General features: G+C 35.3%; 1 protein-coding gene across 2 annotated transcripts in view; it reads right to left on the minus strand.

The window, feature by feature from the left end:
• The window catches only part of LOC306857806 (von Willebrand factor A domain-containing protein 2-like), a 43,166-nt gene that overhangs the window by 14,662 nt on the left and 10,892 nt on the right, over window positions 1-17,612 (minus strand). For both annotated transcript variants that reach the window (XM_079397973.1, XM_079397974.1), the window contains 5 exons: window positions 16,735-16,868; window positions 16,518-16,647; window positions 15,794-15,849; window positions 15,601-15,708; window positions 13,584-14,162 (listed from right to left, as the gene is read on the minus strand). In XM_079397973.1, coding sequence (XP_079254099.1) covers window positions 13,584-14,162; window positions 15,601-15,708; window positions 15,794-15,849; window positions 16,518-16,647; window positions 16,735-16,868 — 1,007 coding nt within the window. The remainder of the gene's footprint in view (window positions 1-13,583; window positions 14,163-15,600; window positions 15,709-15,793; window positions 15,850-16,517; window positions 16,648-16,734; window positions 16,869-17,612) is intronic.

A 17,612-nucleotide genomic window follows, 5' to 3' on the forward strand; every position in this document is an offset into this window, starting at 1 on the left:
TCAGCATACGCCACCCCGGTGGCATCGATAAAACAGTGCCCAGCGAGCAAACGCATCACAGTAACCCTCTGGCAGTTTGGTTTTAAGGGATACGGCAATTAAAGGGTTAATCCAAACCATCAACTCTGTGAAACACACACACACACAGAACAACATATAAAACTTTAAATTCTGTGAAAATATATTTTTCATTGGTAGTTCATGTTAGTCAATGCATTTACTAATGCTAACAAATGAGAAATTATTATAGTTACCAAAGGTTTTAATGATTTATAAGCATTTTTTTAATGATTTATTTTTCCATTAACTAACATTAATAATTTTTTCTAACACAAATGAATAAAGTAAAAAATATATTGTTAATATTTAATGTTATTTGTGAATTAACCAATGTTAAAAAACAACATTATTTAACTGTTGTTAATTTACATCATTAATAAATATATACCATTTAATGTTTATCAAAATCAATTCCAAAATGTGTTAATATATTATTACATTTTAATGTTTTATCTTTTGAACATGACTATTTTTCTAATATTACAAATATTTTGTTCATTGTTAGTTCATTGTAAGTTCATACTATCAATGAAGAATTAACATGCTGTAAAAAATATATTTTTCATTGTTAGTTCATGTTAATTAATGCATTCCCTACTGTTAACAAATGAGACTTAATTATAAAGTGTTATCAAAACCTTTAATGCTTTATAAGCATTTTTTAAGGATTTTATTGAGAAGTTTAAACAGACCCTCTCTCTCTCTCTCTCTCTCTCTCTCTCTCTCTCTCCCCCTCCACACTCACTGAACTCACACAGTCAGTCACCCACCCAGTCACCTACCGCACACATTAGAAGCACAGTGACAGGATATCTCTGATAAGTTTTAAATTTTCTCCTCTCCATAGTGTATTGTAAATTCATGAAATTAATCACATATCTCAGACTGTCTTGTTCTGTGTATGTAATTTTTTATGAAGTGTTTGGAAGCTGCTCTTAAAAGAAAAAGAAAAAAAGTTTTCTCTTTTTTACTGTAACTTTAATAAGTTGCCATTAAAACACTGTTCAAGATATCCTAAATCCATCCACAATTTAGCATCTTCAGTATTTTGGCATCATGAGAAAAAATGTTTGGTGTGATTTCTGTGTTTCTGCTTGAAGGAGTATGAATTTGTTTACAGCCTGTTTAAAAAAAAAACCACATTAAAATAAATATAGCCGACTTCCTGTTGGTCGTAGCTAATGACTGTAAATTAGAAAGTTGTCCGGCTTAATAAGAACAATTTATGTACCGAGTTTGGTGTCTGTAGCTATCAATATATATATATATATATAAACATTAATAATTATATACCATTTAATGTTGATCAATATTAATTCCAAAATGTGTTAATATATTATTAAATTTTAAAGTTTATCTTTTGAACATGACTATTTTTCTAACATTAAAAAGATTAATAAATGCTTTAAAAAAAATAGTTCTTTGTTAGTTCATACTATCATGGAAGAATTAACATGCTGTAAAAATATATTTTTCATTGTTAGTTCAGTTAATTAATGCATTTCCTAATGTTAAGAAATGAGACCTTATTATAAAGTGTTATAAAAAATCTTTAATGATTTATAAGCATTTTTTTAAGATTTTAAAAAACAGACCCTCTCTCTCTCTTTCTCTCTCTCACCCACTGCCTCAATCCACACAGTCACTCACACAGTCACTCACACCCCACCCCTCACTCAGATGCAGGCTGGCAAGAGCTCTCACTCAGCAGTCTAACAGCTTTCTGATAGTTTTAAAATTTTCTCCTAAGCATAGTGTATTGTAAATTCATGAAATTAATCACATATCCTCAGACTGTATTGTTCTGTGTATGTAATTTTTTATGAAGTGTTTGGAAGCTGCTCTTAAAAGATAAAAAAAAAAAGTTTTCTCTTTTTTCTGTAACTTTAATAAATTGCCATTAAAACACCGTTCAAGATATCCTAAATCCGTCCGCAATTTAGCATCTTCAGTATTTTGGCATCATGATAAAAAATGTTTGGTGTGATTTCCGTGTTTCTGTTTGGAGGAGTATTAATTTGTTTACAGCCCGTTTAAAAAAACAAAAAACCCACATTAAAATAAATATAGCCGATTTCCTGTTGGTCGTAGCTAATGACTGTAAATTAGAAAGTTGTCCGGATTAATAAGAACAATTTATGTACCGAGTTTGGTGTCTGTAGCTATCATTATATATATATATATAATCATTAATAATTATATACCATTTAATGTTGTTCAATATTAATTCCAAAATGTGTTAATATATTATTAAATTTTAAAGTTTATCTTTTAAACATGACTATTTTTCTAACATTAAAAAGATTAATAAATGCTTTTAAAAAAAATGTTCTTTGTTAGTTCATACTATCATGGAAGAATTAACATGCTGTAAAAATATATTTTTCATTGTTAGTTCACGTTAAATAATGCATTTCCTAATGTTAAGAAATGAAACCTTATTATAAAGTGTCATCAAAATCTTTAATGATTTATAAGCATTTTTTTTAAGATTTTAAAAAACAGACCCTCTCTCTCTTTCTCTCTCTCACCCACTGCCTCAATCCACACAGTCACTCACAGCCCACCCCACCCCACCCCCACCCCTCACTCAGATGCAGGCTGGCAGGGATCTCTCACTCAGAAGCAGTCTTAACAGCTCTCTGATAGTTTTTTAATTTTCTCCTAAGCATAGTGCATTGTAAATTCATGAAATTAATCACATATCCTCAGACTGTATTGTTCTGTGTATGTAATTTTTTATGAAGTGTTTGGAAGCTGCTCTTAAAAGAAAAAAAAATAATAATAATTCTCTTTTTTACTGTAACTTTAATAAATTGCCATTAAATCATCTTTCAAGATATCCTAAATCCGTCCGCAATTTAGCATCTTCAGTATTTTGGCATCATGAGAAAAAATGTTTGGTGTGATTTCCGTGTTTCTGCTTGGAGGAGTATTAATTTGTTTACAGCCTGTTTTTAAAAAAAACCCACATTAAAATAAATATAGCCGACTTCCTGTTGGTCGTAGCTAATGACTGTAAATTAGAAAGTTGTCCGGATTAATAAGAACAATTTATGTACCGAGTTTGGTGTCTGTAGCTAAAACTAACCCCCCCATTTTTGACAAAAGGTGGCGCTATAGAGTGCCTCTTCCACGCCCGTTTATGAGCTTTTTCCAGTGTCTAACTATCATTATTACTCATATGTGTGTTGAGTTTCATGACATTCTAAACATGTTATCTGCCTCAAAATCACCAGAAACGAATTTTCAACTTTGACACGTTGCCATGGCAACATACTTTTAGATATCAATATTCCCTTCACAGTTTTACATCGGCCGTGTTTTGACATTATTCTGGTGAAGTTTGAAGCAAATCGAGTAAAAATAAGATGCTGAATTCAAAGCATTTTGAAAATGACACACTTCCTGCAGCCAGTTGGTGGCGCTATAACTTTCAGTCATAATAGTCACATCTATCCGATCGGCATCATACAACGAACAAACCACTGGAGTTTGATCTACATCATACAATGTATGTGGACGTTATTAGGCATTTCCTGGGTCTCATTTTTCGCCATAACTTCATCGCCTCGCCACGGGCAAACCGTTCGACATATCAAAAATATCTTCGCAATTTAGCGTCCCCAATGTCTTGAGATCATGTTCACCGAGTTTGGTGGCAATCGTATGGAAATCCTCAGAGGAGTATATCAAATTCCAGAGCATGCGCTTTTTAAACAGCCCTGAATAGCCGACTTCCTGTTGGGCGGAGCCTAAGACATGCTGCGCGGAAGTTGTTCGGCTCAATGAGTTCTATATGTGTACCGAGTTTCATATGAATACGTGCAAGTATGTGTGAGCTATACATCAAGTTTTCTGACAATTTTCCAGGGGGCGCCGTAGAGCCCCTGTGCCACGCCCGGGTCCCAGCCTCAGCGGCGTCCTAATGGCCGCAGGTTCCAATGTGCGTGCCAATTTTCGAGAGTTTTCGGGCACGTTAAGGCCCCCAAAAGTGCCCGGATGATTGAAATAAAAAAAAAAAAAAAAAAAAAAAAAAAAAAAAAAAAAATAATAAATATAGCTGCGAGCAGCGATGACGGGCCCAAGCCGTCAGCATACGCCACCCCGGTGGCATCGATAAAACGGTGCCCAGCGAGCACACACAATACAGTAACCCTCTGGCAGTTTGGTTTTAAGGGATACGGCAATTAAAGGGTTAATCCAAACCATCAACTCTGTGAAACACACACACACAGAACAACATATAAAACTTTAAATTCTATGAAAATATATTTTTCATTGGTAGTTGATGTTAGTTAATGCATTTACTAATGCTAACAAATGAGAAATTATTATAGTTACCAAAGGTTTTAATGATTTATTTTTCCATTAACTAAAATGAATAATTTTTTCTAACACAAATGAATAAAGTAAAAAATATATTGTTAATATTTAATGTTATTTGTGAATTAACCAATGTTAAAAAACAACATTATTTAACTGTTGTTAATTTACATCATTAATAAATATATACCATTTAATGTTGAAATCAATGTTTTAATGTTTAAAATCAATTCCAAAATGTGTTAATATATTAAATATTAAATTTTAAAGTTTTATCTTTTGAACATGACTATTTTTCTAATATTAAAAATATTTTGTTCATTGTTAGTTCATGTTAATTAATGCATTCCCTACTGTTAACAAATGAGACTCAATTATAAAGTGTTATCAAAACCTTTAATGCTTTATAAGCATTTTTTAAGGATTTTATTGAGAAGTTTAAACAGTCTCTCTCTCTCTCTTTCTCTCTCTCTCTCTCTCTCTCTCTCTCTCTCTCTCTCTCTCTCCCTCTCTCTCTCCCCCTCCACACTCACTGAACTCACACAGTCAGTCACTCACCCAGTCACCTACCGCACACATTAGAAGCACAGTGACAGGATATCTCTGATAAGTTTTAAAATTTTCTTCTCGCCATAGTGTACTGTAAATTCATGGAATTAATCACATATCCTCAGACTGTCTTGTTCTGTGTTTGGTGTGAATTTGTGGTTTCTGCTTGGAGGTGTATGAATTTGTTTACAGCCCGTTTTGAAAAAAAAAAACACATAAAAAAAAAAAGCCGACTTCCTGTTGGTCGTAGCTAATGTCTGTAAATTAGAAAGTTGTCCGGCTTAATGTGAACAATTTATGTACCAAGTTTGGTGTCTGTAGCTATCATTATATATATATATATAATCATTAATAATTATATTCCATTTAATGTTGATCAATATTAATTCCAAAATGTGTTAATATATTATTAAATTTTAAAGTTTCTCTTTTGAACATGACTATTTTTCTAACATTAAAAATATTTTGTTCATTGTTAGTTCATTGTAAGTTCATACTATCAATGAAGAATTAACATGCTGTAAAAAATTATATTTTTCATTGTTAGTTCATGTTAATTAATGCATTCCCTACTGTTAACAAATGAGACTTAATTATAAAGTGTTATGAAAACCTTTAATGCTTTATAAGCATTTTTTAAAGATTTAAAAAAAACAGACCCTCTCTCTCTTTCTCTCTCTCACCCAGCTCCTCAATCCACACAGTCACTCACACCCCACCCCACCCCCACCCCCTCACTCAGCTGCAGGCTGACAGGGAACTCTCACTCATTGAAGCATTGTAACAACTGTCTGATAGTTTTAAAATTTTCTCCTCTGCATAGTGTATTGTAAATTCATGAAATTAATCACATATCGTCAGACTGTATTGTTCTGTGTATGTAATTTTTTATGAAGTGTTTGGAAGCTGCTCTTAAAAGATAAAAAAAAAAAAAAAAATCTCTTTTTTACTGTAACTTTAATAAATTGCCATTAAATCATCGTTCAAGATATCCTAAATCCGTCCGCAATTTAGCATCTTCAGTATTTTGGCATCATGAGAAAAAATGTTTGGTGTGATTTACGTGTTTCTGCTTTGAGGAGTATGAATTTGTTTACAGCCCGTTTTAAAAAAAAACCCACATTAAAATAAATATAGCCGACGTCCTGTTGGTCGTAGCTAATGACTGTAAATTAGAAAGTTGTCCGGATTAATAAGAACAATTTATGTACCGAGTTTGGTGTCTGTAGCTAAAACTAACCCCCCCATTTTTGACAAAAGGTGGCGCTATAGAGTGCCTCTTCCACGCCCGTTTATGAGCTTTTTCCAGTGTCTAACTATCATTAATACTCATATGTGTGTTGAGTTTCATGACATTCTAAACATGTTATCTGCCTCAAAATCACCAGAAACGAATTTTCAACTTTGACACGTTGCCATGGCAACATAATTTTAGATATCAATCTTCCCTTCACAGTTTTACATCGGCCGTGTTTTGACATTATTCTGGTGAAGTTTGAAGCAAATCGAGTAAAAATAAGATGCTGAATTCAAATCATTTTGAAAACGACACACTTCCTGCAGCCAGTTGGTGGCGCTATAACTTTCAGTCATAATAGTCACATCTATCCGATCGGCATCATACAACGAACAAACCACTGGAGTTTGATCTACATCATACAATGTATGTGGACGTTATTAGGCATTTCCTGGGTCTCATTTTTCGCCATAACTTCATCGCCTCGCCACGGGCAAACCGTTCGACATATCAAAAATATCCTCGCAATTTAGCGTCCCCAATGTCTTGAGATCATGTTCACCGAGTTTGGTGGTAATCGTATGGAAATCCTCAGAGGAGTATATCAAATTCCAGAGCATGCGCTTTTTAAACAGCCCTGAATAGCCGACTTCCTGTTGGGCGGACCCTAAGACATGCTGCGCGGAAGTTGTTCGGCTCAATGAGTTCTATATGTGTACCGAGTTTCATATGAATACGTGCAAGTATGTGTGAGCTATACATCAAGCTTTCTAACAATTTTCCAGGGGGCGCCGTAGAGCCCCTGTGCCACGCCCGGGTCCCAGCCTCAGCGGCGTCCTAATGGCCGCAGGTTCCAACGTGCGTGCCAATTTTCGAGAGTTTTCGGGCACGTTAAGGCCCCCAAAAGTGCCCGGATGATTGAAATAAAAAAAAAAAAAAAAAAAAAAAAAAAAAAAAAATAATAATCCTTAGAAGAACAATAGGGCCCTGCGCCTTACTGGCTTGGGCCCTAAATATAGCTGCAAGCAGCGATGACGGGCCCAAGCCGTCAGCATACGCCACCCCGGTGGCATCGATAAAACGGTGCCCAGCGAGCACAAGCATCACAGTAACCCTCTGGCAGTTTGGTTTTAAGGGATACAGCAATTAAAGGGTTAATCCAAACCATCAACTCTGTGAAACACACACACACAGAACAACATATAAAACTTTAAATTCTGTGAAAATATATTTTTCATTGGTAGTTGATGTTAGTCAATGCATTTACTAATGCTAACAAATGAGAAATTATTATAGTTACCAAAGCTTTTAATGATTTATAAGCATTTTTAAATTATTTATTTTTCCATTAACTAACATGAATAATTTACTAACAAAAATGAATAAAGTAAAAAATATATTGTTAATATTTAATATTATTTGTGAATTAACCAATGTTAAAAAACAACATTATTTAACTGTTGTTAGTTAACATCAACAATAATTATATACCATTTAATGTTGATCAATATTAATTCCAAAATGTGTTAATATATTATTAAATTTGAAAGTTTTATCTTTTGAGCATGACTATTTTTCTAATATTAAAAATATTTTGTTCATTGTTAGTTCATTGTAAGTTCATACTATCAATGAAGAATTAACATGCTGTAAAAATATATTTTTCATTGTTAGTTCATGTTAATTAATGCATTCCCTACTGTTAACAAATGAGACTTAATTATAAAGTGTTATCAAATCCTTTAATGCTTTATAAGCATTTTTTAAGGATTTTATTGAGAAGTTTAAACAGACCCTCTCTCTCTCTCTCCCCCTCCACACTCACTGAACTCACACAGTCAGTCACCCACCGCACACATTAGAAGCAGTGACAGGAGATCTCTGATAGTTTTAATTTTCTGCTCTCCATAGTGTATTGTAAATTCATGAAATTAATCACATATCCTCAGACGGTCTTGTTCTGTGTATGTAATTTTTTATGAAGTGTTTGGAAGCTGCTCTTTAAAGATAAAAAAAAAAAAAAGTGTTATTTTTTACTGTAACTTTAATAAATTGCCATTAAATCACCGTTCAAGATATCCTAAATCGGTCCGCAATGAAGCATCTTCAGTATCTTGGAAGCATGTGAAAAAATGTTTGGTGTGAATTTTTGGTTTCTGCTTGAAGGAGTATGAATTTGTTTACAGCCCGTTTTTAAAAAAAAAAACACATTAAAAAAAAAATAGCCGATTTCCTGTTGGTCATAGCTAATGACTGTACATTAGAAAGTTGTCCGGATTAATAAGAACAATTTATGTACCGAGTTTGGTGTCTGTAGCTATCATTATATATATATAATCATTTATAATTATATACCATTTAATGTTGATCAATATTAATCCAAAATGTGTTTATATATTATTAAATTTTAAAGTTTATCTTTTGAACATGACTATTTTTCTAACATTAAAAAGATTAATAAATGCTTTAAAAAAATTGTTCTTTGTTAGTTCATACTATCATGGAAGAATTAACATGCTGTAAAAATATATTTTTCATTGTTAGTTCACGTTAATTAATGCATTTCCTAATGTTAAGAATTGAGACCTTATTATAAAGTGTTATCAAAATCTTTAATGATTTATAAGCATTTTTTAAAGATTTTAAAAAACAGACCCTCTCTCTCTTTCTCTCTCTCACCCACTGCCTCAATCCACACAGTCACTCACACAGTCACTCACAGCCCACCCCACCCCACCCCTCACTCAGCTGCAGGCTGACAGGACCTCTCACTCAGAGGCAGCTCTGATAGTTTTTTAATTTTCTCCTCTGCATAGTGTATTGTAAATTCATGAAATTAATCACATATCCTCAGACTGTATTGTTCTGTGTATGTAATTTTTTATGAAGTGTTTGGAAGCTGCTCTTAAAAGATAAAAAAAAATAAAATGGATCTTTTTTACTGTAACTTTAATAAATTGCCATTAAATCATCGTTCAAGATATCCTAAATCCGTCCGCAATTTAGCATCTTCAGTATTTTGGCATCATGATAAAAAATGTTTGGTGTGATTTCCGTGTTTCTGCTTGGAGGAGTATTAATTTGTTTACAGCCCGTTTTAAAAAAAAAACCCACATTAAAATAAATATAGCCGACTTCCTGTTGGTCGTAGCTAATGACTGTAAATTAGAAAGTTGTCCGGATTAATTAGAACAATTTATGTACCAAGTTTGGGGTCTGTAGCTAAAACTAACCCCCTCATTTTTGACAAAAGGTGGCGCTATAGAGTGCCTCTTCCACGCCCGTTTATGAGCTTTTTCCAGTGTCTAACTATCATTAAAATGGATATGTGTGTTGAGTTTCATGACATTCTAAACATGTTATCTGCCTCAAAATCACCAGAAACGAATTTTCAACTTTGACACGTTGCCATGGCAACATCATTTTAGATATCAATATTCCCTTCACAGTTTTACATCGGCCGTGTTTTGACATTATTCTGGTGAAGTTTGAAGCAAATCGAGTAAAAATAAGATGCTGAATTCAAAGCATTTTGAAAACGACACACTTCCTGCAGCCAGTTGGTGGCGCTATAACTTTCAGTCATAATAGTCACATCTATCCGATCGGCATCATACAACGAACAAGTCACTGAAGTTTGATCTACATCATACAATGTATGTGGACGTTATTAGGCATTTCCTGGGTCTCATTTTTCGCCATAACTTCATCGCCTCGCCACGGGCAAACCGTTCGACATATCAAAAATATCTTCGCAATTTAGCGTCCCCAATGTCTTGAGATCATGTTCACCTAGTTTGGTGGCAATCGTATGGAAATCCTCAGAGGAGTATATCAAATTCCAGAGCATGCGCTTTTTAAACAGCCCTGAATAGCCGACTTCCTGTTGGGCGGAGCCTATGACATGCTGCGCGGAAGTTGTTCGGCTCAATGAGTTCTATATGTGTACCGAGTTTCATATGAATACGTGCAAGTATGTGTGAGCTATACATCAAGCTTTCTGACAATTTTCCAGGGGGCGCCGTAGAGCCCCTGTGCCACGCCCGGGTCCCAGCCTCTGTGGCGTCCTAATGGCCGCAGGTTCCAATGTGCGTGCCAATTTTCAAGAGTTTTCGGGCACGTTAAGGCCCCCAAAAGTACCCGGATAGTCGAAATAAAAAATAATAAAAAAAAAAAAAATAATAATCCTTAGAAGAACAATAGGGCCCTGCGCCTTACTGGCTTGGGCCCTAATAATCCTTAGAAGAACAATAGGGCCCTGCGCCTTACTGGCTTGGGCCCTAATAATAATCCTTAGGGGAACAATAGGGCCCTGCGCCTTACTGGCTTGGGCCCTAATAATAATCCTTAGGGGAACAATAGGGCCCTGCGCCTTACTGGCTTGGGCCCTAATAATAATGTGATAACAATAGTAATAATAATAATGTAATAATGACACACACCCAACACACACCACACCTATCCTAGTTAATATTAAGTGACTGAATACAACACTATTGTCTGATCTTGTGCCATTTCATCAAGGAAAATAGTTCCAAATAAAGTAACAGCGGTGTTTCATTCATGAATGAACTGCGTGTTTAAATGAATCTAGTGAGTCAGTGATTCATGATTCCCCATTCATAAAGACAGTCTTTTGCTTCATTCCTGAATGAATCAGCCGTTCGAACGAATCAAATGAATGATTCAGTGATAAAATCAATGACATACCGCCACCTGCTGGTGGTTTCAGTTTCATTTTTAAAGTTTAATTTCAGTTATTTAAATCATTTAATAGTTCTATATTCAACATTTCATATTTAAAACATTAATCACAACATTAATTTATGAATTTAACTGCACTCATGCCACTTCTGAGCCTCATTAAGCGTACCCACAAGCCACTTTTGTGTTCTTCTGTGCCACCTCTGTAGTACAAATAAATTTTTTATTAATACAAATTTTATATGATTGCTAACTTATGTCTTATTCTACTTCTTATTTTATTGTTTAAATTAGAAATTCTAAAAAGCTTATAAATATAAATTTTTGAATTTGACATAGATGACATACTTTTAATAAAATTAGAAAGAAATACCATTACGAAGGTAAAAAGAAAATGCCCCTGTAAATCACTTTAAGGAGTCAAATATCACCTCGTTTTAGGAAGGCTAATTTTTAATCAGAATTTTTGATTATTGATCAGAAGATGCTTCTAAATTTTTTAAATTAGGAGGACAAGCGATCCTAAAAAGAAAAGCATAGAACCCTGTTTAACAGTATATTAGATCCGTGCAAGAGACAGCAGCCTAAATAAGCCTGCTGCTGTCTGTCATTACTGTCTATTTATACAGTAAAGAATATCCAGTGTTATTTTACAGCTCAATAGATTATTACAAATTTAATTTGTATCTTGTTCTTGTTGTTGTCTTTTTTAGTTATGATAAATTCAATTCCGAGTGCATGTGATTCTTGGGTGGGGAGGGGGCGCTGCCCAGGGGAAAATGTCCTGCCACCACAGCTGGAAAAAATCCTAGAGGAAACACTGTATATACACGTATATATACACACACACACACACACATATACCTTTTTTTTTTTTCATTCACGGTAAGATTACTATATGTATGTATGCCTAAGCTGAGGTGGTGCATTAAAAGTAGGGTGTGGTGCATTAAAATCAGCATGCGGTGCATTAAAAACATGTGGTATATGTTGGCCGCAGGTTTGATTTAGTTATATTTATATATTTTAAGTATATATATATTTAATGTTATGATCTTCATTAAACCGTTACCGTCCTTATACAAAATATCATCCCATCAACATCATCTTATTACTGCTCAGTGTTTCTATAATAATGAAAACACTCATAGTATTACTAAAACCATGTATAAATATGTATATTAATATGTGAATAAATAAATAATTAGAATGAGTGTGTCAGATTTGTAAGAGTTGAATGAGGTCTGATCTGGAGTGTTGAAAGTATAGTTGTAAGGAGATGAAAAATTTTCTAGGGAGATGTAGTCTGTCAGCAAATTTTCCAATGCGTTATGTGAATAGTGTTTCGGGATTTCCAGTTCAAGAAGATAGTTTTCTTGGCGATGGCTAAAGCTACGAGGAGTATCCTTTTGTATGTTATTTCTTGATTGAGAGTTGATAGAGTATGGGGGATAATGGGATGCGGCAGCCCAGGAGGCAGGATAGGGATTCAGTGACGTCTTTCCAGAAGTGTTTAATGGGTGGGCAGTGCCATGTGGCGTGGATATATGTGTCTGGACAATTTAGTGAGCATTGCAAGCAAGTTTCTGATGTGAATCCCATTTTAGACAGCCTTTCCCCAGTGTAGTGTGTTCTATGAAGAGTCTTATACTGTATGAGCTGAAGGTTGGCGTTTTTAGTCATGAAATAGATATTTTTACACATTTGAGTCCAGAAGTCGGTATCAGGAGCAATGGAAAGGTCTTCTTCCCATTTGATTGTTGGTAAAGTTATGGTTTTATTTGAATTGGTTATAATTTTGTATATTTTGGAAAGTAATTTTTTCGGGGAGGATACATTAACTAAATCTGCTACTGCGGAAGGAAGGTGAGGATTGATGGCTCTGGTGTTGATTTTAGATGACACAGCTGATTTGAGTTGCAAATAGTTCAAGAATTGATTGCTCCCCATACCGTACTCCTGGACCAAGTAGGAAAATGAAACCAGGTTGTTAGACTGAAAAATGTGATTAATATATGTGCTGCCTTTTTCTGCTCACAGTTACTTTTCACTAGTAACTTAAACTTAGTAACTACATTTTCATCTTAGTAACTTTGCATTCAATCACAAAACATTTGCATTCCCTCTTAAAACTTGGCCTTCACTCACAATTACTATCAATATTAATACAATTTCTTTTCCATGAGAGTTCACTCACAAAAGCATTTCCTCAAGAAACTTTACGTTCAGGCAGCTTAAGCAGGTCAATCCCAGCCATTACTGATTATGACTGAATTATTTAAAATATTAGATTTTTCTTATACCATTAATTTAGTGTATTGGGGTAATTTTGTCTCTTTGTTTTCGTCAGAGTTATGTTTTGTATAAGATCAATGACTTGGTTCACATTTTCACCTTCGTGTAACTCTTTGTTAATGTACATTTTTGTCAGTAAGTTTGTAGATGAGATTAATACTAGTTGTACAAACTACTTTTATGGTGCTTTTTGTCCTTTTTTAGCACTTTTCGCTTAAATTGGATGGAAAACGCAGCTTGTATATTCTTCAAAAAATTTCATTTTTTTCCACTAAAGAAAGAAAATATAGACTGACCCCTGAGTGGCTAAATCATAAGTCTGGGTGAACTATTCTTTGAGGAACAACAATCACAGATAAGCATTTTTGAGGACTTTACAGTGGTTAAAGTGAAGAAATGTTTAGATCTCTACCCTGGTTGTCGACACTGCAAATTTTAGCTCGTAGATCTGGGATCTTTGCGCTCAATCTGTCAGGTGACTGGTATGTGATGGTGCGCTGGGGGTTTGCCGTGATGTTGTTTATTTCAGTCCTCATCCTGTCTGGTGCTACACCGATGATGAAGATCTCCCTGTCCCGTGCATACTTCGCTGGCTCCACCACAGGGTCCGCAGACGGCGTTCCTGTGAGCAGCACTACCACTCGTGGCAGGTCGTCCTGAACATCAGCGAACACGGGTGCGCTCTGGAAGCCGTGGTGCGTAATGTAGCGAAGGGCATTTCCAGCCTTGGCCTGCCCACCCCGATACTGCATGCCCTCAACAGCCTGGATCAGCTTTGCCAGGTCGCTGTGCTCCCCGATTTTGGCTTCTATCTTCACGTCACTTCCATACTGGGCCAACCCCATCTTCACAGGGGTGTCCGAACTCAGTACAGCCTGCATGAAACGCTTCAGGAAGGACTTGAAGCGCAAGAAACCCTCCAGAGTCAGTGCAGAGGAGCCCTCAACCAGGAAGAGCACATCCACGGAGCAGTCAAAACTCAGAATGGGAGCTGGAAAAAGCAGATATAGTTATAAGATAAGCCGTTCTGATTGACATACATTTGGATTCCATTCTCAGATCTAAAGAACATGCTTAACATACCTCTTCTGCATTTTCTCATGTTTATTTTAGAGTTTAGTTAGGATCATGTGAGACACAACATTGTTAAAGGAGAAGGGCATATGGGCTCTACGCTCCTCTATCCATTAACGCATGCAAAAATGCATTTACGAACAGCATAACAAACAAAAAGATCCATCTTTCACTCTGCGGTTAAGTGAGGTCATCTGATCTAACCCCTGCCTGTGATGTCATTCACATTGACTAACAGAAGGAGGTTATGTTTGTCATCACGTTCTGATTGGCCGGAGTATTCTATGTCAGTGTTACAATGGAATTCATGGGAACTGATGACGGCTTCTATCTCTGAATCTCATTTAAGAAACTTCCCCCATCTTGAAAATACGTTTGTGTATGTTTGTGTGGTCAGAACCAAGTCTATACACATTTTATGCTCATTTTTATGGTAGTTTTTTGTATGATTGTTTTTGGAGACTGCTGTGGCACTATTATTGCTATCATCACTGTTAGAGTTATCCTCCCTTAAATAGAACATATATAGAACATTAAAAAAATATGCGGTCGGTCACTTTACAGTTCTTGGTCAGTATATGTTGTAATGGGGACCGTGTTATGCTGCCAGGCAAAAAAAGGGCTCTAATATATTATATAACATGATTTTTTTAATTATTTTTGATGAATAATTTGTAACACAATAGCAATAATAAAGAAAAATTTAATAATGATTAGTAGTAGTAGTAGAATCATTGTAATAACTCTTTTTTTTTAATTAATAGAAATAATTTTTAAATTAATATTTATAATTAATCTTTTCTTTTTTAGTCACTGATTGAGTGGTGTGTATTGATGTTTTGACATAAAAAATTATAAATATGCATATCAAAATAATAAAAAATATTATTATTTTATTAATGTCTTTTTAGTAACTGCTTTTGTTGTGTGTATTGATGCTTTGGCAGTATTGTACAATATGTATATCGATCATACCAAAGTTGAGTTTTTTTAAGAAATTAATTTCATGTTTGCATTTCACTCCACAAGGCAACACGTTTACAAGGTTTCTGACTTAAAGGACATTTGAAGATGAGAACAGAGTGGTATTAGCTCATAATTAGAGTGTCCCTTTCATCTGAGGGACATAAGACCTCTGAGGTGTATTTCAGTCACCCATGACCCAGCCCGAAAGCTGACCCCCACTGTAGCATGAGACCATGAGCTGTTTATGATAACTCCCACCCACACACACAGATACAATCCAACCAAACCCACCAAAACATAACACACAAATCTCACAGTGAATGTGAGACTGGAACAGCTCATTAGATGCTGAGGAGTGTGGGAAGAGAAGCACATGAATGTGAACTCACCACAATTGGGGTCACTACCATAGCCCGCAGGACACTCACAGCGGTGCTTATCCAGTCCCTCAGATATACACGTCCCACCATTCTGACAGGGCTGAGAGTCGCAGGGGTCTGAAGAGAGATGGGATCATTAATGTTAATCAAATTCTAATGTTTATGGAATTAAATATTCGTTATTCCGATTGTTAGCTCTTACCTGGACATATAGTTCTGTGACAGACAACAGGGTGTTGCCTGTAAACTTTGTTATACCTGTAATGCGAAAACCAGTTTCAATCCACAAATTTCTGTTAATGAACTTTGTTTTACCTCAGGCCATGAAACCTCAAAATTATAATGATAATACTACTACTAAAAATAATAACAATACCTAAACAATATTAATAAACTATTAATATTGTTAAAATCATTATGTTTGTGTGTGTGTGTGCGTGTTAAAATAATAATTTTATTTTTTTTTAGTTAGTTATCAAGCATAATTAATATTAAGAGTATTTTTGGTTAACGTTTCTGAAAGACAATGTGAAACCACTATCACATTTCGGTTAATGAACTGTATGTTTTACCTCAGGCCATGAGACTTCAAAATAAATAATAATATTTATTTTTAATTTACTTATTTTTTTGTCAAATGTTTTGTAAAACAACATTTTCATGCCATATGATTCTGCTAATGATCTCCTTTAAGTTTCACCTCAGGCCATGAAACTTAAATATGAGCCTGGGACACTTACTGTGGAACAAAAACCCATACTGTGATATAATACAAACATAAGCTCAGACCTGAGGCATCTCTGTGACTAATGATCCATGCTAGTGTGCAGTGGAGTCAGAATGTGCATTTTGTTAGTATGCATAGTATAGTCAGACTTCAATTAGGCCAAAAGCATCTCTAGACCATTGTGTTTTGCTCCATTTACCTGTAATGAGGGCAGAGGGATGTGTATGTTGAGTATGCCTTGGACCCCTTCCAGCACACGAAGTTTCCCTGAAGCTCTTTGACTGTCTCCAGGGTTTTCTGAACACACGGGTAAGACTTCACTTTACACCCTGCAGATTTCACAGTGCAGGAAACGTTACTCGCTGTTCATAAACCCCAATGGTGCTGCTGGTTGAGTCACAGGTGAGTTTTTTTACCTGAAGGAACGGCAGTGCAGACAGATGAGGTGGTGAGGGTAGTGAATAATCCGTTTACAGCGTCACTGAAGTGCTCCGCGTAGAACACATGAGTGTCCGAAGGGCTGCTCGCCAATTCACGGAGCTCTTCCCATCTTAGGAGAGAAAGACAAGGCATGATTTAGCAGCTAATATGCATTGTGAAAAGCACTACAGTTCAGAAGTTTTTTTTACAATTTTAAATAATAGTTTTCAATTGAATTATTTGTTCAAATGTAATTTATTCCTGCGATGAGAGCTGAATTTGCGCTGATTTGCTGCTCAAACATTTCTTATTGTTGAAAACAGCTGCGCTGCTTAAGACCTCAAACTTTTGAACACTTGTGTAAGTCACATAGTCAATTCCAGATTTATATTATTGGTGCGGTAAAATTTTGCCAATAAATTTTGAGATGTCAGAGCATATGGTGCTGCAAGAACTCTGAGGGGTTTCATTCATCTAAACGTCACAGTAATTCACCCAAACACGCTACTGATACATTCCCAGCTGTTAGATACGGCTATTAAGGTGAGTTTATCCACTAATATTCCCTCTTCATCTTGCACCTGTTGGGAAGCTGCCATAAAGCCTCAAAATAAAGAGAAAACACAGGAATTATGCTATCTGCAGGATAACCAAGAGCAACAACACGCATCCAGGCTGTCAGCAGCCTTTTAGTGTACAATAACACACCTGTCAGTGAGACACTACTGTGTCTGAGAGCTGTCAGCAAATCGGTTCACTGACTAATAGAGCTGAAAACATTCACAGTATGAAAGCACCTGTCCCTGCAAAATGCTTCAGAACAATCACAAACAAAAATGCACTGAAATGTACTATAATAATACCTTAATATTAT

The sequence above is a fragment of the Barbus barbus genome, assembly GCF_936440315.1.
Source record: "Barbus barbus genome assembly, chromosome: 38".
Classification (NCBI taxonomy): Eukaryota; Metazoa; Chordata; class Actinopteri; order Cypriniformes; family Cyprinidae; genus Barbus; species Barbus barbus.